Consider the following 21,221-nt stretch of genomic DNA (forward strand, 5'->3'; position numbering starts at 1 on the left):
TAGAGCAATTCCAGTAAAAGATTATATATGAAGAAAAACAACAGAGTATTTTGCACTTCAAAACCAGAAAAAGCCAAAACTTCAAAAAAATTCGTTCAACTTTTGCCTTTCCCTGTTCCTATACTTCTTCTCCTTTAGGCGAAACAATTCGATTAGAGAGCAAGAGTGATGCGATTTCCGTGTCGTTCCTCCTTCTCGCTCCAACGGGGGTAAGGAAGAGAAGGGGCCTTGTTAAAGCGGTTCCGCAGGAGCGAAGACCCTGAGGTTTTGCCAAGGATAAAAAAAGAATACCTCAAAGCAAAAGCCTGTGAGTCAGAGTCATACATAATAAGACGATAGTGCGAACATTGGGCGTTTATTCTTGATGTTACCAGTTGTTACTCTCTTTCCCAAGAGGAAGAGCACAATTGTATTTCCTTATCTGCTGCATTGCGAAGTAGGCGTATATGTATAATCCTTATAATATAATCAATATGTACAATAGTCCCGATGTTTATTCTTGAAAGGGCCAAAAAGAAGACCCAACATCGGATAGGATTGCTAGTTATGTTAAGGAAGTCTCGGACGGTATATATGATTGATGTCAGCGAGTTCCCGAAAGCAATTGCATGAGATAGCTTCTTCAGTTTGGAACATTAAAATCGTAATAACAATGTCCAGACGGTCAAGACCCAATACCGCGACTCGGCAATGTGAGTAATCCGTAACTCGTCCATTTTTTTCGCAAATTTATCACCATTAGCAACTCTTATATCTTTTTGGAAGATACTATCCATAACCAAGAATGCCTTTTCCATTATAGACACAAACCTATGTTTTGGCCTATTTCTGGAAGAAACAACGATAGATATAGCTTCATCACGAATAGCAATCAATAAAAAATCCATCTGCCGGTAAAAGGCCAATTTCGAGGTCTTTTTTAAGATGATTACCACAATTTGTAGCACTTAAGATTTTTATATTCAAAACTCCCCCAGAAAATGTCCACATGTAGAATGGAAACGTTAACTAGCCTTTATCTTATATTCTTGATACCATATTTCTCGAAATTCGAAATGCCAAATTCATACCGCGACATTAAATCGGATATTCTGGTTTCTGCAAAATGAAAAGAACGTGGTAAAAGCCTTCTACGTTCCATTCAAGCCTTTCTAGAATTGCAATTAGATAGTATTTGGTTTGGATAGCGATGTTTTCTTTGCATAATTAAGGATACCCGATACATAGGGCGTAACCGCCCTTGCATAACGCAAAATAGAATCCGTATAAACGTCAGAAACTAGCTCTAGAACTGTACAATAATTGACACCAGTATACTCGAAGCCTCTTCCTGCTTTTCCGTATGTTGTAAAAATGATTTGCAATTTATCATATAAACGATTTAAACAAGTGCCGTGCCAAATATTCAACGTTATTATTCAACAATTTGCAGTTTGATCAGCGCTGAAAGTGTCACGTAGCATCGATTTTGTCACTTCTTTTTCCTATCCTCCTCAAACGACACACTATCTAAAAATTTCACAAATAAGGTTCTTTCAATAATTTCAAATTTTCACAATTGATTGACGCTGAATCTGTGCGTACGCAGTCTTTTATCTTTGTCCACACTCTTCTTTCTATTGTGAGAACGTCAGGTGGAAAGAGCACATTATCATTTTGGTGGTGACGGCAATGATGATGTCGCCTGTAAGTGTCTTCATGCTCATTAATACTTGATACAGGTTCCATTCTAGTCGCACAGGCGTCGAAAAATAGGAGATTATCATCGTCTTATACATCAAACCAATGAATTGAAATTTATACAGGACTGTAGCATGGTGAGAATAGGGTTAGCTTGTAAATGACAAGATTTTTGACCTACCCTTGGGGAAATTCTACTCGACTAGAAGGTTTAGTGTGTTGATGTTGATGATTCATAGATAATATAGTCTTTCCACGAATTGCATCCAGTTTTGGTCTTCTAAAATGTACTTTTCTAGCAAATTTCAACATGGAAGTGACAAGTTTGACACACCTCCAAATTTGTAAGGTGCATCTTTAGTATAAAAAATATCCAGAATTTAATGCCCAGATATTAACTACTGGGTCATCTTGCAACAGAAAGAAAAAATCGGCCTTCACACACTACGGAGGCATCGTATAACAGGTACGAACCATAACAAAATTGCTCAATATAAAAAGAATGAAGATTGTCCTTAGATGTCTCAAAATAGCATTTTGGCAATTTTTCGTGCACAGTTTCCGTTAGTTCAAATTTTTTTCCATAAGCTAGTCAGTCGATCTCGTCCTTTCATTTCGCTGATCGTTCCTTAACTGCTCGATTCTGTCCAAAAACTTCACATTGTATCCTCCAAAGGTACAGGCAACCTTCTTTAAAGAGGAACATCGTGTAATTTATTCTTTCAGGCCATATATATCGCTATATTTTTTACCCCAATTCTTTCGTCTTTTCCTCTGTTACGAAAGTAGATTTACATTTATAGAACAAATAAGTTGCATAGTTTTATATACAGATCACTGTTGTAAGAAAGTCGATGGAGATTGGAAAGCGCAGGACTCTGTGACTAGAAAAGGTCATTCCTTTAATAATTCCTTGAAGAGGAAAAGAAGAACGAGAGGATAAAGGAAATACTAACTGCGACGCCTGTTCAGCATGAAGGTCATCTCAAGCCTGCCAGTGTATAATCGCAAACATACGTAGTAGGTCTATTTGAATATGGGTATGTCATACCTTTTCTCTTTTCCTTGTCTAGTACACAAAATGTATATGCACAAATTAGTAGAAAATGTATCAGCAACACCTATTTACACATTATGCTTTCTTGATTCTCTGAAGATGAGTTCCAGTACGGCAATCTGCGCACAGCTCATAGCACCGATCAACAAGATACCGTAAATGGAAAACATAACGATTCTGCGTTCTGTTGAACAAACGGTATGATGGTTTCTGATATTCCTAGTCTTATAGTATTGTATATTACGTTCCAAAACGTGGAGCTGTCTTTCTATGGTGTCTATTGAGTTTTCCAGACTATCTTGCAAGGGATCGATCTTAGAGTCTCTCAAATTTCTCTGTGCCTTTCTCGCCTTGCGTCTTTCATTTTGAACATCATCTTGGCGCTCACAAGCGTATTTGATGTCCAAATCTACAATCTTGTCGTGTGCCTTACCACCGTAAAAACAGATAGAATATTCTCCTTTATGTTGGCCTACAAATGACCATTCACCCTGACGCTCGCCAGACCTCTCAATTATTGGCTTGTTCTTGTCATCTGGAGCAAATATTTCGTAATTAACATCAAAGTCATTACTCTCTCCCTGCTGCACCGCGAAATAATATGAAATTATGCAATCAATATCGGGACTTAGCGTATATAGGCACTCCTTTTGACCCTTCTTTAACTCGAATGTCAATGGTGATGCCTGACTAAAAAACCGCGTCAGGAAAAGCAAGTGAAACATAAGCACAAACAAATAGGACATGATGGGACAATTTTCTAACTAATTCGCAGTGCCCCCTCGATTGTGGTAATAATTTAAGAGTCCTGTCAGTATCTGCCAAGGTCTTGTCACCCCAACTTCTTTCATTACCAAAGGGATTATGAGAAACGCGCCTTGCCAGGAGGAACGTAAAATCCGAGACGCGTAGATTCTTGATCTTAATGTACCTTTGATCCCACTTTTGTTTATGTTGCTAGACGAGACGATCCTGCTAAAGATGGAACATAGAAGAAGATCATGTTTGTAAAGCTAAATATAATGCTGCTGTGCATATGTGTACTTATAGCGGCATCTTCAGACTTTTATGTAGATACTTTTTCTCTTTAGTTTAAGAGGTAACGTGCGGCCGTGTTTAAAATACAGATCCTTAGATAACAGCGTGTGTGTAGACAAGATTTTGAAGGGCGAAATCGCTGTTACTTTTAATAGTGTCAGTCTCTTGAGCTCAAGTGAAACTTAAGAATTTGCCTTAGCTCGAGAATTGCGTCTTCTTTGCTGTAGGGCGTCTTCTTGAACGGCATCAATTTAGTGAAGAGAAGAATACTTGGCATTTCCGGCCAAAATTAATTTAAGAAGCACTAACGGAAAAGATTACTCAGCTAGCGCGAAAGCAATAAACTGTCGTGACTTTGAGACATACTGCTCTACTGCTACCTACATTTGTTGAAAAATAAACAAGCAATTTTTGGGGTAAGCTAGCCGTAATGACAAGTAAAGTAAAAAATATCGATGATATACCTCCAGAGATCAGGGGAGAGATGGACCAGCTATATCGCGACCTACCAGGAATAGAAAAGGAATATAAGCTTATTGATAAGATTGGTGAAGGCACGTTTTCATCAGTGTATAAAGCCAAAGATATCACCGGGAAAATAACGAAAAAATTTGCATCTCACTTCTGGAACTATTGTTCGAACTATGTTGCCTTGAAGAAAATATATGTGACTTCGTCGCCACAAAGAATTTACAATGAACTCAATTTGCTTTATATAATGACGGGCTCTTCAAGAGTGGCACCTCTATGTGATGCGAAGAGGGTGCGAGATCAAGTCATTGCCGTTTTACCATACTATCCTCACGAAGAATTTAGAACCTTTTATAGAGATCTACCCATCAAAGGTATCAAGAAGTACACATGGGAGCTACTAAGAGCGCTGAAGTTTGTTCACTCAAAGGGAATCATCCACAGAGACATAAAACCTACAAATTTTTTGTTTAATTTGGAACTGGGGCGAGGTGTGCTTGTTGATTTTGGCTTAGCTGAAGCGCAAATGGATTATAAAAGCATGATATCCAGTCAGAACGATTATGATAATCATGCAAATACAAACCATGATGGCGGATATTCGATGAGAAATCATGAACAATTCTGTCCATGCATTATGCGTAATCAATATTCAACCAACTCTAATAGCCAAACCCCCCCTATGGTCACCATACAAAATGGAAAGGTTGTTCATTTGAATAACGTAAATGGAGTGGATTTAACAAAAGGATATCCCAAAAATGAAACCCGTAGAATCAAAAGGGCAAATAGAGCGGGGACCCGTGGGTTTCGGGCACCGGAAGTATTAATGAAGTGTGGCGCTCAAACAACGAAGATTGATATATGGTCCGTTGGAGTTATTCTCTTGAGTCTTTTAGGTAGGAGATTTCCAATGTTCCAAAGCTTGGATGATGCTGATTCCTTACTGGAATTATGCACAATTTTTGGCTGGAAGGAGTTAAGAAAATGCGCAGCATTGCATGGGTTAGGCTTTGAAGCTAGTGGACTACTTTGGGATAAGCCAAATGGATATCCAAATGGATTAAAGGAATTAGTCTACGACCTTCTCAATAAAGAATGCACGATGGGTACTTTCCCCGAGTATAGTGTTGCATTTGAAACGTTTGGATTTCTCCAGCAGGAATTACACGATAGGATGTCTATTGAACCTCAATTGCCTGGCACCAAGGCAAACATGGATGCTACTGATGCCTATGAGTTGAAAAAATACCAAGAAGAAATTTGGTCGGACCATTACTGGTGTTTTCAAGTTCTGGAACAATGCTTCGAGATGGATCCTCAAAAACGTAGTTCAGCAGAAGATTTACTGAAAAATCCATTTTTCAATGAACTAAATGAAAATGCATATCTATTGGATGGCGAAAGTACTGACGAAGATGACGTCGTAAGTTCAAGTGAGGGAGATTTGCTTGATAAAGATGTCCTTTTAATCTCTGAGTGACACGTAGTACTACATCGTTGCAGGCTCATACTTAAACCCCATGATGTCATTCTTGTTTTTTAAGGGAAAAGTGTACTTATACATTTGCATAAGAAAATTTTAAATATATGATCATATAGTGAAATAGTTAGCATAACCGGCTGTATGTACTTAATATTGACAAGTATGAAAGCATCTGTTGAGCGGTGACCATGGATAACGCTATCTCGTAGCTGAGATTATCCTTTACCTTACGTTCACTTGCTGAATAAAAAGATCAAAATACATATGGAATCAAAAATGCTCTTCTAGTATGATACTTTTCGTTTTTCTTTTGAGCCCATGCGTACATTTGAATTGTTGAAACAGTCAAAAATAAAACGGCGAATAAATTGAACTTGAAGACAAAAGTAAACCAGATCCAAGACCAGATTTCAAAAGTATAGTTAGGAGCGACAAAAAGATTGAAAAGACCTTGGTTCAATGGGACACGAACCTTAGCGTTACCGTGCTTCTTTTGGTAGTCGCCCCATAAACGCAATTTGATATGACAGTAAAAGTTCCATAATTCGCAAACCACGAAAAGACCAATCAATGTGCTTAAATCATCCAACTTCAAATATGAATAATATTTGAACAACTCAGCATTGCTGAATGGAAAGCCGTAGCCGAAGTAACCAAACGAAATAAGACCGCTTAAAACCCAGTAATGAAAACAGTTCTTGAATAGGTTAAAAATGGGCATAGTAGCTAAAGAGAACTGATGTATGAACAAAGTTTCAAATAATCTCTTTCCATAATGTGCTAAAATTAAAAGGTATGCAACCCTATTTAAAAATGGATTATATTCTGATCTACTACTATGCCATCTAGCAACAACCGCTGGAATTTTAGATAGATAATAAAAGAGGGAGTGAACCAAAATGGGGCCTAAATACTCGCAAAAGAAGACCAATCTCCATGAAATTTGGGGCCCCAAATCCTTGATGAAGAACTCCATTGAATCATCAGCCTCTTCCTGAAAGAAGCGATCAGAAATAACTGGAACTTGCTTGCTTTCCTTCTTATAGGTCAATCTTATCCTATACTTGCTGATATTTCTATTCTTTGCAGAAATCTGTTTCAGAACATCATCTAAGGTGGGCTTTTTGGACAAATCGATTTCGGTGTCCCTCAACGCTTTTGAACGACTCTTGATGGTAACGGGCATTATCAAATCAAATTTAAAATATGTCTCGCTTTCCAAGAACCCCAGGTAGCTGCACGTTAATCAGACAATTCCAATTATATATCGTCTGCCCTCTAATGCATACCATTATCTCTTTCAAGTCCCTCTTTATGGGTTCCTTTACCTTTCGCGTATGAAACGACACTTATGCTTGCAATTTTTTTTATTTTTTTTTTCGGAATTTTTTTTTCTTTTTCTTGAAAAATTTTTCAAACCGGAAAGCTCATCTCTGTTAAATGTATAATGCTTTCTTTCTCTAACTTTTAGAAAGTTTTAAATAGTCAAGAAGTTTTCTTTACGTCGGTATACTGCTGTTATATAAAGATATTCTTTGAGAAACTATTAGATTATTATCCACTCGATATATCTAAGTTACCTATTGCTTTCAATAACTTCGATCAAAAAAACTCAAATTAACATTAAACAGTAATGTCATTCAGACCAGGTAGTAGAGGTGGTTCCCGTGGTGGTTCCAGAGGTGGCTTCGGCGGTAGAGGCGGTTCTCGTGGCGGTTCCAGAGGTGGCTTCGGTGACAGAGGTGGTTTCGGTGGCAGAGGCGGTTCCCGTGGTGGTTCCAGAGGTGGCTTCGGTGGCAGAGGCGGTTCTCGTGGTGGTTCCAGAGGTGGCTTCGGTGACAGAGGCGGTTCTCGTGGCGGTTCCAGAGGTGGCTTCGGTGGTGCCAGAGGTGGTGGTGCCAGAGGTGGTGCCAAGGTCGTTATCGAACCTCATAGACATGCCGGTGTTTACATTGCCAGAGGTAAAGAAGATTTGCTAGTTACCAAAAACATGGCCCCAGGTGATTCTGTTTACGGTGAAAAGAGAATTTCTGTTGAAGAACCATCCAAGGAAGATGGTGTTCCACCAACCAAGGTCGAATACCGTGTTTGGAATCCTTTCAGATCTAAGTTGGCTGCCGGTATTATGGGTGGTTTAGACGAATTATTCATCACCCCAGGTAAGAAAGTTCTGTATTTAGGTGCTGCATCCGGTACTTCCGTTTCTCACGTTTCAGATGTTGTTGGCCCAGAAGGTGTTGTCTACGCTGTCGAATTTTCTCACAGACCAGGTAGAGAATTGATCTCGATGGCTAAGAAGAGACCTAACATCATTCCAATCATCGAAGATGCTAGACATCCACAAAAATACAGAATGCTGATTGGTATGGTTGACTGTGTCTTCGCAGATGTTGCCCAACCTGATCAAGCTCGTATTATTGCATTGAACTCTCATATGTTCTTGAAGGATCAAGGTGGTGTCGTTATCTCTATCAAAGCTAACTGTATTGACTCTACTGTAGATGCTGAAACCGTTTTTGCGAGAGAAGTTCAAAAGTTACGTGAAGAACGTATTAAGCCATTAGAACAATTGACTTTGGAACCATACGAAAGAGATCATTGTATCGTCGTTGGTAGATACATGAGAAGTGGTTTGAAGAAATAAGTTGAGTAAAGGAGACAAGTCAAAGGTCTCCAATAGTTTATTCAACTATTAGCAGAACTATTGTTTCGTTTATATATATTTCCCATTCAGTTTCACTTCCTATTTGAAATTTTTGTAGCCCTCGACTTTGTAAAATAGATATTACTAAATTCTTTTAGAGAACGAAAGTATTGTACGTATTCGCCATAAAAAACATGAGTATATAAGGCGAATATTTTTCGGGTCATTTTGTTAAAAGCAAGGTGATAGAGTAACCGCAATACTATTCTCGGAGCGTTTTGAGCCAGTAGGTCATACCGGCCAGTTCGTACAAGTCTTAAAAATGTTTGATGAACAGAGGGAGCCCATCTCTATAAGTTACATTGCCTTCGCTTCTCGCCGGTTGAGTCTACCCAAGAATAATAAAGAAATCTAATACTTAAATACTTGCTTATTCACCTGTCACTCAGTATCTTATGTCTATACTGACTTCCGCTTTTCTCGACTTTATTATATAAATAACATCATTATGTACGTCATTTCGCGCTATTCACTATTTAGCATGAATGAGAGGCAATATACGACCAAAAGAACGTTTTGTCACAAGAGAATTGCGTGTACTTTCATCAGTCCGGAACAGTCTCGTTGGGGAACTTTGACTAGCACCTTCAGCTCGGGATTAAATCTCTTAAAAATCTGTTTTAGGAATTGATATTTGGATCGCGGAGTACTCTAATAATAAAAATAACAGAATGCATGGTGGTGATGGTCGAACAAAGAGTGATCACACTCCTTCGGTGAATCATCCAGATGATTCGGTGATTTTAATAGAGAGTGATAAGGAGGAGGACGCTTCTATTCGCGAGGCAAATCTGCCTGTGAGGTTATATCCAGACAGAAGAGTAGGGAGACGACGTGATGCTTTAAATAGGTTTGTCAGATCAGACTCAGTGGGCATAAATCCTCAAAGAATCCATACAACAGCAAGGCCTAACCGCTCTGATCCTCAGAATGATAATGATGATGTAACTATAGTACGAGAAGTTGGAAGGTTTTTTGGAGATGATGGGCCTATCGATCCTTCAGCGCACTTCGTGGATCTTGATCATGAGCCGGATTCTGAAACATTAGAAACTCCAACGACGCTACAAGTAGATAACATAAATGGATACCTGAATGATAATTTCAATGATAATGATAATAACGATGATGGGTTGACAATAGTTGAAGAAAGAACAACACGACCTAGAGTGACCCTGAACCTACCAGGCGGGGAAAGGCTTGAAGTAAATGCAACGACAACGGACATGCCAATACGAAGATCATTTGAGTTTCAAGATGATTTGGCCGTATCACGCAGGCAGTTATTAAGAAGAAGTGCCGCAAGGGCTCGTACTTTGTTTGTGGACCGATCTGACGAAAACGATGAAGAGTGGACGGAAGATACTGACAACGTACCTGAAGCTATTCAAAGAGCTCGTAGAGAGAGCCATATGCGAATGAGCCGAAGAATTGCGGAAAGGCAGCTTAGAGCACAACAGCATAGGATGGCAAGTAACGAAAACATGAATACATCTATTAGGTTTCAATCAATTAGGGAACGTATTCAAGCATATGCTCCAGATATTCGCAGTGCTTTCTATCATGCAGAGTCATTACATGAATTTAGGTCCATTTTACAAAACGTTGCTCCCGTTACTTTGCAAGAATGTGAGGGAGAACTAATGGCGCTATTTACTGAGTTCAGAAACCAGCTGCTGCAGGATTGGGCAATTGATAGGGTTAGAAACACTCAGGAAGAGGCCTTAAGACTTCATCGAGAAGCTTTGGAAAGACAAGAGAGAGCAACTGGAAGAGTTTTTCATCGCGGACCATTCCGTGAATCAATTACAAACTATCTCAACTTCAGTGGAGAGAATGGCTTCTTGACCCGTTTGTGGGGTAGTCCTGTATTAAATGATGCCGATGAGGAGCGCCACACTCAAAATATCATCGATATGATTCAAGAAAGAGAGGAACGAGAAAGGGATGTGGTAATGAAAAATTTAATGAGTAAGACCAAGGCTCAACAAGAGGAGTTCGAAGATAGAGCAGCCAGGTTGCCTGAAGGTTACAGCGCGTCCTTTGATACTACACCAAAAATGAAATTAGACATCATGAAAAATGATAAGGAAGAGACTATCACTGTAACAGACGATGATTTAGCCAGAACGCTTGAGGTTATTCCTGTCTGTTGTTTATGTGGTGTAGAATTGGGTGTGGGAATACCGGATGATTTCATTGGGATGAATCAAAAAGACCGCGGCATTTCTTTCGAAGGGCTAGTATCGAAATACAAATTTCACTGCCCATACCAAACCTTAGCGAGACCTTCAATGCTGGATAGAGATTTGTCGAGGCGAACGTTTATTGCTGCGTGTGGCCATGCATATTGCGGCAGGTGTTTCGCCAGGATTGACAATGCAAAGAAAAAATCCAAAACGCCTAAAAAAAAACTGGCTAGTCTAAGAGGTTCGGCTCATCCTGATAACTATGGCCCTAAATTCTGTCCCGCAGAATCCTGTAAGAAGCCGATTCGCTCGAGAGGGAGATTAAAGGAGGTTTACTTTTAGTGGGGTGATATTAATTATTAAAAGGCATTCTCTAGTTATTTTTATTAGTATATATTATTTCTTTGCATAAACGTTTCAATCACGCTCATTATTCAGAATTGAAATACGAGAGGTACAATCATGGAGTGGGTCGATGTGAGAAGGAGTGCGCTCGTAGCCTAAAACAACATATCCAAAGTACAACATAGACACAACCCCGCTAAACAGCCTGTTAAGCAGTCCCCGTTACCAGTACTGGCTGGTTGCTGTTGGACATATATGGGCTGTTGTGGGTGCTGCTGGTAGGGTTGAGGCTGTTGTTGTTGATAATATTGGGGCTGCTGCTGATAATACTGCTGTTGTTGCTGCGGATAATACTGTTGTTGGCCTTGTGCGGGAGCGTACCCTCTTGCTCCTGTCTCGTACCCTGGTGGCGGAGCAGTAGGACGTGAATACTGATTCAAACATAATGCAATTAAGAATACAAGGGCATGTTAGTAACATGTGAACCGGTAAAAAAAGCTAACTTGGCAAAAATTAACATACGCTTTGTTTGGATGTAGAATTTCCGTAATAATCTTGAGCTGACATGAGATGAGTGTTTGTTTAGTTTACGCGTCCGTATTCGCTTGTCCCCGATATTCTTGATGTTGTGTAAAGTACTTTGTTTATATTTCAATATTTCAGAACGCAGTTAAGAACATCGTTTCATACGAGCGCGCTGAGCCCACTTACCCAGAAATATTTCACTGGCGGCGGAAGCTTCGAGAGATCACCGTGGGTATTCAAGGGTAGTTAGTTACTATACGCACTAGCTTGAGTTCGACGCTGTTCCTTTGCCACCTTCTTTATCAATCTTGATGTTCTTAATGTACTGCTTTAGCGAGTTTTCTTTCTTTTCACAACCTTTAAAACCTAAAAGTAACTTCTAGTCCCTTATGTTGGTTTTTGTGAATTTGGCCACTCGCCTCTAACTTAATTACTGGAACATTATCTACCTGCAGACGGGGTATGATTGATAGCCGAGTAATAATTTTTGGAACAGCTTCTGCCGTCAATTAGTGATTACCGAATTATTACTGTGGCAACCTTCTCTCCCTCTTCCGGCTAGGTTATCCTCCCAGTTAATAGCTGTATAATTGGTGGCGCAGAACTGTTGGTCTGAAGTAAGGTGATCACTGCCGAGGGCGTTCTAGATTCAAAATACTGTGCTCAGTGGCTGTTCCAATAGAAAAAGCGCGCATAACGCGTCTCGGGCGCTTGAGGCGGAGCATTTACGAGATTGAAATATCATTATCCCGTGAACCACCTCCATTATTCTTTGATGAACTGTTGATGAGATTGAGGTGAGGTAGAAGAAACGTAAATTTAAAATAGTTTGGTAGCCTAGTAAGAAAGATTTGCCATGATACCGCCTAACAAGAGAAATGCTAGAATTTTGAGCATTACGATGCTACTTTTGCTGTTAGTATTCTTTATAGTACAGAATGCGAACTTTTTGACAATAGAGACAAAGGAGGAGAAGCCTTTCCAAGTATTCAGTACTAACATGGATAGTTTATCCGTAGGATCGTCGAAGAAACTCGCTACTGAGCCGACGTCCGCCATTAAAAAAGGGAGTTCTGAAGTAGATGAAGAAATTAATGAAATAAAACAGAAGGTGGGACTGCAGCAGCCCATAGCATCGGCCGACGATAGTTTGTCTGCTCTCAAAAGCGATAAAGGATCAGGAACAGGTAAAGGGTTCAACGTCCAAAAGGAATATTCCCTTATGCTTGATTTGTCACCGGTCATAATATTCAGTAAAAGCGTCTGCCCGTATAGTAGGAACATGAAAGAACTGCTTGAGAATGAGTATCAATTTCTACCAAATTACTACATCATAGAGCTTGATAAACATGGGCATGGGGAAGAGCTGCAGGAGTACATCAGGTTAATGACCGGTAGAGGGGCTGTTCCGAACCTTTTGATCAATGGGATATCAAGAGGCGGTAACGAAGAAATTAGGGGACTGCACTCTCAAGGGAAACTTCTGGGATCATTACAAGCCTGGAGTAACGGAAAATTCTCTGTAGAGCAGCGTGAAAAGCCTTCGAACAATTGAAAACTCGTTATAAAAACAGAAAATTTCAGATTATAGAAAAGAATATTTGAGAGAAATCGCGCTTTCGTTAAATTCAGGACATCCCGCAAATGGGCCACAGTAAATTGTCGTTGAAAAGGTGCTTTTATGCCTGGAGCATCTCCCAAAAGAGTTTTTTTGAATAATGAAAAAGCTAAACGCCTTTATATATATACACACACACACGTAACTTTTATGTATTTCACTTAGTCAAGTTTTTCAAATGCGTTTATGTTTTTGCCTGCATTTTCACATAAAGGATTAACCTGCGATGTGCGCGTTCCAAAAATATCCAGTTTGTGCCTTCTCATGTATAGCAGAAAAGTGTTAAACTTCTTCCAAAAAAATATACGTTAAGTAAGAGTGATTCGATAGGAAAGCAATAACATAGAAACATACAGCTATGAAAGTCAAAATAAACGAAGTTCATAGTGTGTTTGCCTGGTCGTGGCACATCCCTAGCATATCGGATGAAGTCATAGGCAATGAGGTTCCGAATGAAAACGATGAAGACGAAGATGTTTGTGGTATATGTCGCGCCAGTTATAACGGAACATGTCCAAGCTGTAAATATCCAGGAGACCAATGTCCCTTGGTGATTGGGGTATGTCACCATAACTTCCATGATCACTGTATATATCGATGGCTGGACACTTCAAACTCTAAAGGACTATGTCCGATGTGTAGACAGACGTTTCAGCTACAAAAAGGTCTGGCAATTAACGATGCTCATATTCAAAAGTTTGTTGATATAGTTTCAAGAAGGAGGGAAGAAATGATAGAAGAGGGCGTCGCTGAAGATTTTGTGAACTTTGATGAGCCAATGCGGCAGAACACAGATAGCGCAATAGAAAGACAACAGATCGATACTGTCCTGGATGAAGACTTCTTGTTGAGGTGACACAATGGTGTTTTTGAACTTGATTTAGTCATATTTCTACGTAAATGAACATATACTATTGATGATTTTGTTTTGTTGCCGGAAACAGATGTCTAATATGGTTCTTCTCCTGGTCGTTGCACGATGTTTGATATAATTACTTGTGCGTCATCCTGGAACTTGACTAACCCTAAGAGATAAAGAGAAACAAATAGCAATAATCCAAATGTACTTATTAGGTGCTTTTATGCAGAATTAAAATAGGTAAAAATAAATGCTTCCAATCGGAGTTGAACCGATGATCTCCACATTACTAGTGTGGCGCCTTACCAACTTGGCCATAGAAGCTTCCAACTGATGATAATGTTGTATTACGGGCTCGAGTAATACCGGATGTCTTGACAATCCTAAATTCGTTTAGGAGAGTAACTTGTTGTCAGACTTATTATTAACGTGATTCACAGAATGTTACTTATCCTATATAATCTATATAAGATCTGAATCTAACTAAAGGGTGGAAGCGCGGAATCTCGGATCTAAACTAATTGTTCAGGTATTTATACGTTTGGTTGGTTTGGTTCATCTTAGGCAAGTAGGCTGCCTAGTATACTCAATCTTGTCTGTTTTGGAACTATTGTTTGGTACGTGTTTCATACATGTTTTATGTCTAGGTTGATAAATCTAGTAATGCTGAGGTATCTCATTTTGAGATACAACATCTTCCTCTCTCTCGGAGTTGTCTTGAGTCTCGTACAATTGTCTAAAATTGGCTAATATTGACTTTCGTATTTCCTCTGGGATTTGGTAGAATTCAGCTTCTGAATATTCTACTGAGATTGTCGGGTCCACATCCTGCATACGACATAAGTATGTTTTGTGTGTGGTATCTATCCCTATAACTGCAATGACTTCATTGGCTCTGTTGATTCTTTCAACGGAACTGATTGGTTTATTCTTTGGATATGCGTCGGGTCGGTATACAAATTTCTTTAAGTATTGTACGTTAATAACTCTATGTTTTCTCTTGTGTGAATCCAAGTCGAGTTCGTAAGCGTTATCATTTATTTTCTTGACAACTCGAAATGGTCCAACATATATAGGTTGTACCTTCATATATGCTCCTTTCTTGAAATATGCATCTCTATGCACTAGTACGTGATCTCCTATGTTCAATAACAAAGTTTTACGTCTTTGGTTGTTATTAGTTTCCATTTCAATCTGAGCAGACTCTAGTCGTTCTTTTGTTTGGATCGTAATAGCTTTGAGGTGTCGGGCCAGTTCTACGGCGGTAAAACTTCTTGCATTGATTTCGCAATCCGTTTTAATGGTAGGTGCATTGGGAGTATATCCTAAATCAATTTCGAATGGTGACTTTCCAAGTGTTCTGGTCGGTGTGGAGTTATAGACAAATTCAATTTGTGGTAAGTAGGTGTGCCAGTTCCGGGTATTGGTGGAGGCATAAGCTCTTAGCAATCGGTTCAATGTTTGAATCGTTCTTTCGGATTGTCCATCTGTTTGGGGGTGGTTTGCAGAAGACATTGTCGATTTTATCCCTAATCTTTTTGTAAGTTCTTGATATTTTTCTGCGGTTATACGGATGTCTCTATCACTGGTTATTGTTTTCGGGAAACCATGATATGAAAAGATATAGCGGAATAGCGTATTTATTAGCTGTGATGCGTCTGCTGTTTTTCTTGTAGCTATGAAGTGAGCGCGTTTCGAGAAGCGGTCGACAACAACGAGGATCATATTCAAATCGTTTGTTGTTAAGGGTAGTCCAGTCACAAAATCCATTGATATATTAAGCCATCTTCCTTCTGCTACGGGAAGCGGTTGCAATAGTCCTTGTGAACGTGGTCGATGTGATTTTGTGAGTTGACATTGTACGCAGGTACGGATGTATTGTGTAATTGAATGTTGCAATTTCGGCCAGTAATAAATTGGAGCAATCTTTCCAAATGTTACAGTTACACCAAAATGGCCTCCGAATAAAGTATGATCGTGATACAGTTTTATGACTTCGTTCTGTTGTTTTACCGGGACTACTAATCGGTCTCGATAGTAGATTATTTCGTCTACGATGGAGTAGTTCTTACGGAAGGTCTCGGATAATTGAAATTTCTTTCGGTAGCTATGGAAGGCTGACATATCCTCCGGTTTGACATTGTGTTGCGTCAGTTCATTCAGATGAATTAACGTAGCACTACACAATGGGTCTGATTTATATTCAGTTTTCCAGCTTTCTGGGTTGATAGGATCGGGTGTTTCTGGAAATGTGGTGTATACGGCACGGGATATGGCATCGGCAACGACATTCTTGGGTCCTGCTAGGTATTCTAAGGTAAATTCATAGGTGGCTAGGTCGTCTAACCATCGTTGTACGCGTCGTGCGGGTTCGTTTTTATTCTGTAGTGACAGTAAGCTGATGTGGTCTGTTCTCAATGTAAAATGCTTACCGTGAAGCATATATCGGAAGTGGTGGAGTGCTTTAATAATTCCAAGTAGTTCTAATTCGCCTGCGGGATAATTCTTCTGAGCGCCTTCTAAGGTCTTAGAGAAATAACCGACGACACCAATAAGTTTGTTTTTTGTATTGATTTCTTCTAGAACAGCACCAATACCATCTTTTGAGGCGTCTGTGGTTAATCGGTAAGTTGCTTTGCTATCGAATGGTATCAAAACAGGGGAACTACATAGGGCGGTTTTCAGCTTCTCGATTGCTTTGTCTTGTTCTTCTGTCCATTGACTTTTGTCACAAATAAACAGTTGAATGGGTTGTGCTATCTTAGAACATTCTGGAATGAATCGTCTGTAGTAATTAATCATTCCTAAAAATCGTTGTGCTTGTTTTACTGTTTTCGGGGTCGGGAAGTCTCGGATTGCTGCACATTTGTGTTGCAGTGGGGCTATTCTCTGGATTCCAATACTATAGCCTAGGAATTCAATTTGTTTTGATGCAAACTTGCATTTTTTCTTTTTGACAATAAGATTTTCCTTCTTAAGTCTTTCAAGAACTGTGTCTAAATGTTTCCAGTGTTCTTCTTGGGATTCAGAGAAGATTAATATGTCATCAAGGTAGACATTGACAAATCTCAAGTCTCTGAAAATGTCGGCCATGTATCTTGCAAAGGTGCTAGGTGCATTGACTAGACCAAATGGCATGACAGTGTATTCATATTTACCGGACGGGGTGACAAAAGCGGTTTTGTAGCGGTCTTTTGGTTCCATTGGAATCTGGTGATAACCACTGTGCAAATCTAGCGTGGTGAATATTTGGGCATTCCCAATACGGCTTAATAGGTTGTCGATTCTGGGTAATGGGAATGGGTCGGAGATGGTAATCTTGTTCAGGGCACGGTAGTCAACGCAAAGTCTGAACGTACCATCTTTCTTCGGGACGAGGACAACGGGGGAACTGCATGGAGATTTCGAGGGGACAATGAATCTGTTGTCGAGCAGTTCTTGAACGATCTTGTTGATTATTCGTTCGTTCTTTTCGGTGACGTGATATGGTTGTAGTCGAGGTAGTCGTGCATCAGGTTTAATTTCAATGTCGTGTTTTACGGGAGCGTTGTCGATGTTCATACATCTTGCTGGGAGATCATTACGTATAATCTCTGTATACTTCTGTTGTAACCAAGCCGGCAACGTGGAAAATGGTTCCTTATCGCTGTGATCAATAGCTTTAGGTTCGACGTTATGGATGGTTGAAACAACGTTGAAGTATCTTTCATCCTCTTCTAGGATCATCGCTTCTTCAGGTATCTGGAATTGTGCAAATGTATTGTGAATACTACCTGGATTGTCAAGTGTTGTAAGCGGGTCAGTTGCGTCAGGAATAGTGGGGGCAAAAGACAGGGTGTTAGTTCTGGAGTCGCCACGATTACCAGCGGATTTCAGGTCAGTTGCGTCAGGAATGGTGGGGGCAAAAGACAGATTATTGTTTCGGGGTTTACCACGGTTACCAGCGGAGTTCAGGTCGGTTGCTTCAGGAGTAGTGGGGGCAAAGGACAGTGTCTTGGTTCTGGAGTTACCACGATTACCAGCGCATTTAACTTTCACATAGTTAATGTTTTCGGGATGATAAGCCTTGGGCTTCTGGGCGGAAGTACACTGCTTAGTGTTCAGGATTGTGTACAGGAGTTTCGGGTAGCGGCGTAGAATTGGATTTCCGATTAGGAGTTGGTAGTCCATTTTATCGAGTACATACGCGGCTACATTGAATTGCAGATTGTCGACTGTAAGGTCGAGCGTAACTGCTTCTGAGGTCGTGGCAGATTCGGTAGATATGAATCCTCTAAAGCGGAGCGGCGGAGTATCGTGGATTGGCAGATTCAGGAGTTTTACGGTATCTCTTTGGATAAATGATGTGGGTGATCCACTATCAAACAGGGTTCTTATTTTCGTGTTTTTTATTTTTATGTATTTTTCGGCAGTTTTGTCCATTTCAGGTATGGCGATATAATGTACAATAGGTTGAGATGTGATAGAAAATTTCGTGTGGTCTTTCGACTCAGGGTCAGGATCGGCTAGAACTCGCATTACGAGCTCTACATTCGTTCAGGCGGTGTCCTTCTTTCTTACAATAAAAACAGAGACGGTTCTTTACACACTCTTCTCTAGATGGATTATTGCTTCTCCTGTTGTGATAAGTCGCGGTCGGTTTATTGTATGATCTTCTTGTCCGAACTGCGTGGACGTGTCTCTTCTGGGTTAACGAGTTATCTTCTGGGTCACTGTCGTTGTCATCCTCTTCTTGTAAACGAGTTGTGGCTGCGATTATAGTATCTCCATCGGCGTCTAGCTCGAATTCTGGGAAGAATCTCTCAGTTAGTGCGGTTGTTTGGTAAGCCTCCTCCATGGCTCCTCTTAACGTTTTTGGTTTGTGCATTCTAACTATATTGTAGGTTTCCTTTGTCAGTAAGCGGGTATATGTCATAATAGCTGCTTTTTCGGTCATAAAGTCTGGTGGCATTCTGTCCCAAATCATTTTGAATTGTTTGTTAAGACGTTCGATACCAAATTTTGCTTCAGACAGTTGATTAATCGTGTTGAAGATTTTGTTGATGTCTGGTGGCTTATAGAAATGCTGGTACAGTCCTTGAATGAAAGTGTCGAACGTTATTTCGAGTATGCCTTGCTCTTGGACAAAATCATTAGCCCATTGAGCAGCAGGGTTCAGTAAGTGTTTTCTACAATAGACAATACGACTGGCTTCGTTGGGCCAGGGAATCATAGACATGTTTAACATTATTTCAGAGATGAAGTTTTTCAACTTGTGCGAGTCATTCCTACCTCTGAAGGTTAGTGCTGGTTGGATCGGGAAATTAGGAAGACATTCCACCGGAAGCTTTGGGTAACTTCCTCCTCCTGGGATTTGATCCATAAAGCTCATGACAGATGTTGGTGTAGCTAGGTTCGGGGATTCGTTGGTTTGCTTGAACAATTAGTAACCTTTAACGCTACCAGATGTTGTATTACGGGCTCGAGTAATACCGGATGTCTTGACAATCCTAAATTCGTTTAGGAGAGTAACTTGTTGTCAGACTTATTATTAACGTGATTCACAGAATGTTACTTATCCTATATAATCTATATAAGATCTGAATCTAACTAAAGGGTGGAAGCGCGGAATCTCGGATCTAAACTAATTGTTCAGGTATTTATACGTTTGGTTGGTTTGGTTCATCTTAGGCAAGTAGGCTGCCTAGTATACTCAATCTTGTCTGTTTTGGAACTATTGTTTGGTACGTGTTTCATACATGTTTTATGTCTAGGTTGATAAATCTAGTAATGCTGAGGTATCTCATTTTGAGATACAACAGATAATGCTTCATCTCAACACAGGGTACCTCAACATCAACATGATGACAGTCATAATGAACGCAATGCAAACATCTATGAATACACAAGAACGACTACGTTAAGCGAACGACAAGATCGTCTAGATGTCTAGATGTACTCTCTCGAACGTACAAATACCTGAACAAATGGTTAGATCCGAGATTCTGCGCTTCCATTTTTATAGTATAAATCACACCTTGTATATTAGCTATCGAATAAGTAACATCAACGGGATTGCTAAATTATCGTGGTATAACTGGAGCCCGTGATATACAACGGAAGAAGCGAGTAGACGTTATCATATAAGTTCGCACAGAAACATCAGTACTCCATTTTTTTTAAAAGATGACTTTTATCCAATATGTGCAACGACTATATTGCTATGTTTGCTGATAATCTGATGATTGTTGGGATTGCATTTTTGATAAGGTCAGTAACACCATGTATATAGACTATACTAGAGGTTCCGCTCATGAGATATAGGAAACCACAAGAGAAGATCAACAATTCTACACAACATAATTGTCATTTCTCATCTTCGTTATATACGTTGTCAATCACTGATCCTATTAAACCATCAATCGCTGCGCTCCAGCTTTCATTAATTCCGAAGACAATCTGAATCCGTTATACTCGTCTTACAATTTGCGTCATCTTAACACCGTATATGATAATACTCTAGCAGCAACAATAACGATGTTAACTTGTTGTATTGGCAATCGACGGACGATAGTCGACACCGTTCCATCATGAACAATTAGATTTCTCACGTCTTTACTTTTGATGTTAAGTGAGATTTGATGGTGAGTACTGCAACGGACGTGTACGAGAAAACTCAACTGATACCGGGTAGGCTGAGCAGTGAGTGGAATGAAAACTTCATAACCAAGAACCCTTTGTTATTGAAGATTTTTTTGGAACGCCACAAAACGGAGCTGTGAAATTTCTTTACGCTTTCTCAAAATTTGATATTCCTTGTTCAAGTTCACTCAAAATTTCATGCATACTAGATAAACTATAATCTGGGAAATATGTTAAAGAGCAACTTGTACTGTTCGCCAAACTCGGAAAGGTGCAAAGCTCACCACATTAGGTCTGAGGATCAAAAAGTTTTGGCTTTGTTCACTTGCCAAAGTGTCAACCTTATTTGAGAGATAAATTGGCAATTTCGATCGCCTCTTCATCACTATCATCATTATCCTTGGAAGCACGATTCCTTGACCCTCGTATGATAGGTTATTCGCCCCGTACCCCACATAATCTAACCTTCACTGCCACAAAAGTCAATATTAAATGCTTGGCGAACTAGACTGAGATGGGCCACCATTTTTCAGTGCGTCTCTTTCTGTGGGACTTTTAGGTATTGCAATAGTAAGTAAAGCAATGTAAAAAACGTTATTATCCACGTTTTTTCGTTTGCTGAGAGCGT

General features: G+C 39.8%; 9 protein-coding genes and 1 non-coding gene across 10 annotated transcripts; 5 read left to right on the forward strand and 5 right to left on the reverse strand.

The window, feature by feature from the left end:
- Positions 1 to 2,805: 2,805 nt before the first annotated feature.
- ERP3 (Erp3p) lies at positions 2,806 to 3,483 on the reverse strand (the record flags this gene model as incomplete). Its single annotated transcript, XM_056232365.1, has 1 exon — positions 2,806 to 3,483. The coding sequence occupies one exon, from the start codon at positions 3,481 to 3,483 to the stop codon at positions 2,806 to 2,808; it is 678 nt and encodes a 225-aa protein (XP_056086651.1).
- A 722-nt stretch (positions 3,484 to 4,205) lies between these two features.
- On the forward strand, positions 4,206 to 5,729 carry CDC7 (serine/threonine protein kinase CDC7; the record flags this gene model as incomplete). The annotated part of the gene is made up of 1 exon (XM_056232366.1): positions 4,206 to 5,729. One exon carries the CDS (start codon positions 4,206 to 4,208, stop codon positions 5,727 to 5,729), a length of 1,524 nt encoding a protein of 507 aa, XP_056086652.1.
- Positions 5,730 to 5,985: 256 nt separating this feature from the next.
- Positions 5,986 to 6,918, reverse strand: TSC13 (trans-2-enoyl-CoA reductase (NADPH) TSC13; the record flags this gene model as incomplete). The annotated part of the gene is made up of 1 exon (XM_056232367.1): positions 5,986 to 6,918. One exon carries the CDS (start codon positions 6,916 to 6,918, stop codon positions 5,986 to 5,988), a length of 933 nt encoding a protein of 310 aa, XP_056086653.1.
- Positions 6,919 to 7,365: 447 nt separating this feature from the next.
- On the forward strand, positions 7,366 to 8,376 carry NOP1 (rRNA methyltransferase NOP1; the record flags this gene model as incomplete). The annotated part of the gene is made up of 1 exon (XM_056232368.1): positions 7,366 to 8,376. The coding sequence occupies one exon, from the start codon at positions 7,366 to 7,368 to the stop codon at positions 8,374 to 8,376; it is 1,011 nt and encodes a 336-aa protein (XP_056086654.1).
- Positions 8,377 to 9,107: 731 nt separating this feature from the next.
- On the forward strand, positions 9,108 to 10,967 carry SLX5 (SUMO-targeted ubiquitin ligase complex subunit SLX5; the record flags this gene model as incomplete). Its single annotated transcript, XM_056232369.1, has 1 exon — positions 9,108 to 10,967. One exon carries the CDS (start codon positions 9,108 to 9,110, stop codon positions 10,965 to 10,967), a length of 1,860 nt encoding a protein of 619 aa, XP_056086655.1.
- Positions 10,968 to 11,125: 158 nt separating this feature from the next.
- SKDI04G2240 (uncharacterized protein) lies at positions 11,126 to 11,537 on the reverse strand (the record flags this gene model as incomplete). The annotated part of the gene is made up of 2 exons (XM_056232370.1): positions 11,126 to 11,401; positions 11,493 to 11,537. 2 exons carry the CDS (start codon positions 11,535 to 11,537, stop codon positions 11,126 to 11,128), a joined length of 321 nt encoding a protein of 106 aa, XP_056086656.1.
- An 814-nt stretch (positions 11,538 to 12,351) lies between these two features.
- On the forward strand, positions 12,352 to 13,050 carry GRX6 (glutathione-disulfide reductase GRX6; the record flags this gene model as incomplete). Its single annotated transcript, XM_056232371.1, has 1 exon — positions 12,352 to 13,050. The coding sequence occupies one exon, from the start codon at positions 12,352 to 12,354 to the stop codon at positions 13,048 to 13,050; it is 699 nt and encodes a 232-aa protein (XP_056086657.1).
- Positions 13,051 to 13,471: 421 nt separating this feature from the next.
- On the forward strand, positions 13,472 to 13,969 carry APC11 (anaphase promoting complex subunit 11; the record flags this gene model as incomplete). Its single annotated transcript, XM_056232372.1, has 1 exon — positions 13,472 to 13,969. One exon carries the CDS (start codon positions 13,472 to 13,474, stop codon positions 13,967 to 13,969), a length of 498 nt encoding a protein of 165 aa, XP_056086658.1.
- Positions 13,970 to 14,223: 254 nt separating this feature from the next.
- Skdi_4.trna4T lies at positions 14,224 to 14,296 on the reverse strand. The gene has a single exon. It is a non-coding gene; the product is annotated as a tRNA-Thr (tRNA).
- Positions 14,297 to 14,629: 333 nt separating this feature from the next.
- On the reverse strand, positions 14,630 to 18,490 carry SKDI04G2280 (uncharacterized protein; the record flags this gene model as incomplete). The annotated part of the gene is made up of 1 exon (XM_056232374.1): positions 14,630 to 18,490. One exon carries the CDS (start codon positions 18,488 to 18,490, stop codon positions 14,630 to 14,632), a length of 3,861 nt encoding a protein of 1,286 aa, XP_056086659.1.
- Between the last annotated feature and the right edge of the window lie 2,731 nt (positions 18,491 to 21,221).

Source organism: Saccharomyces kudriavzevii, assembly GCF_947243775.1.
Source record: "Saccharomyces kudriavzevii IFO 1802 strain IFO1802 genome assembly, chromosome: 4".
Lineage (NCBI taxonomy): Eukaryota > Fungi > Ascomycota > Saccharomycetes > Saccharomycetales > Saccharomycetaceae > Saccharomyces > Saccharomyces kudriavzevii.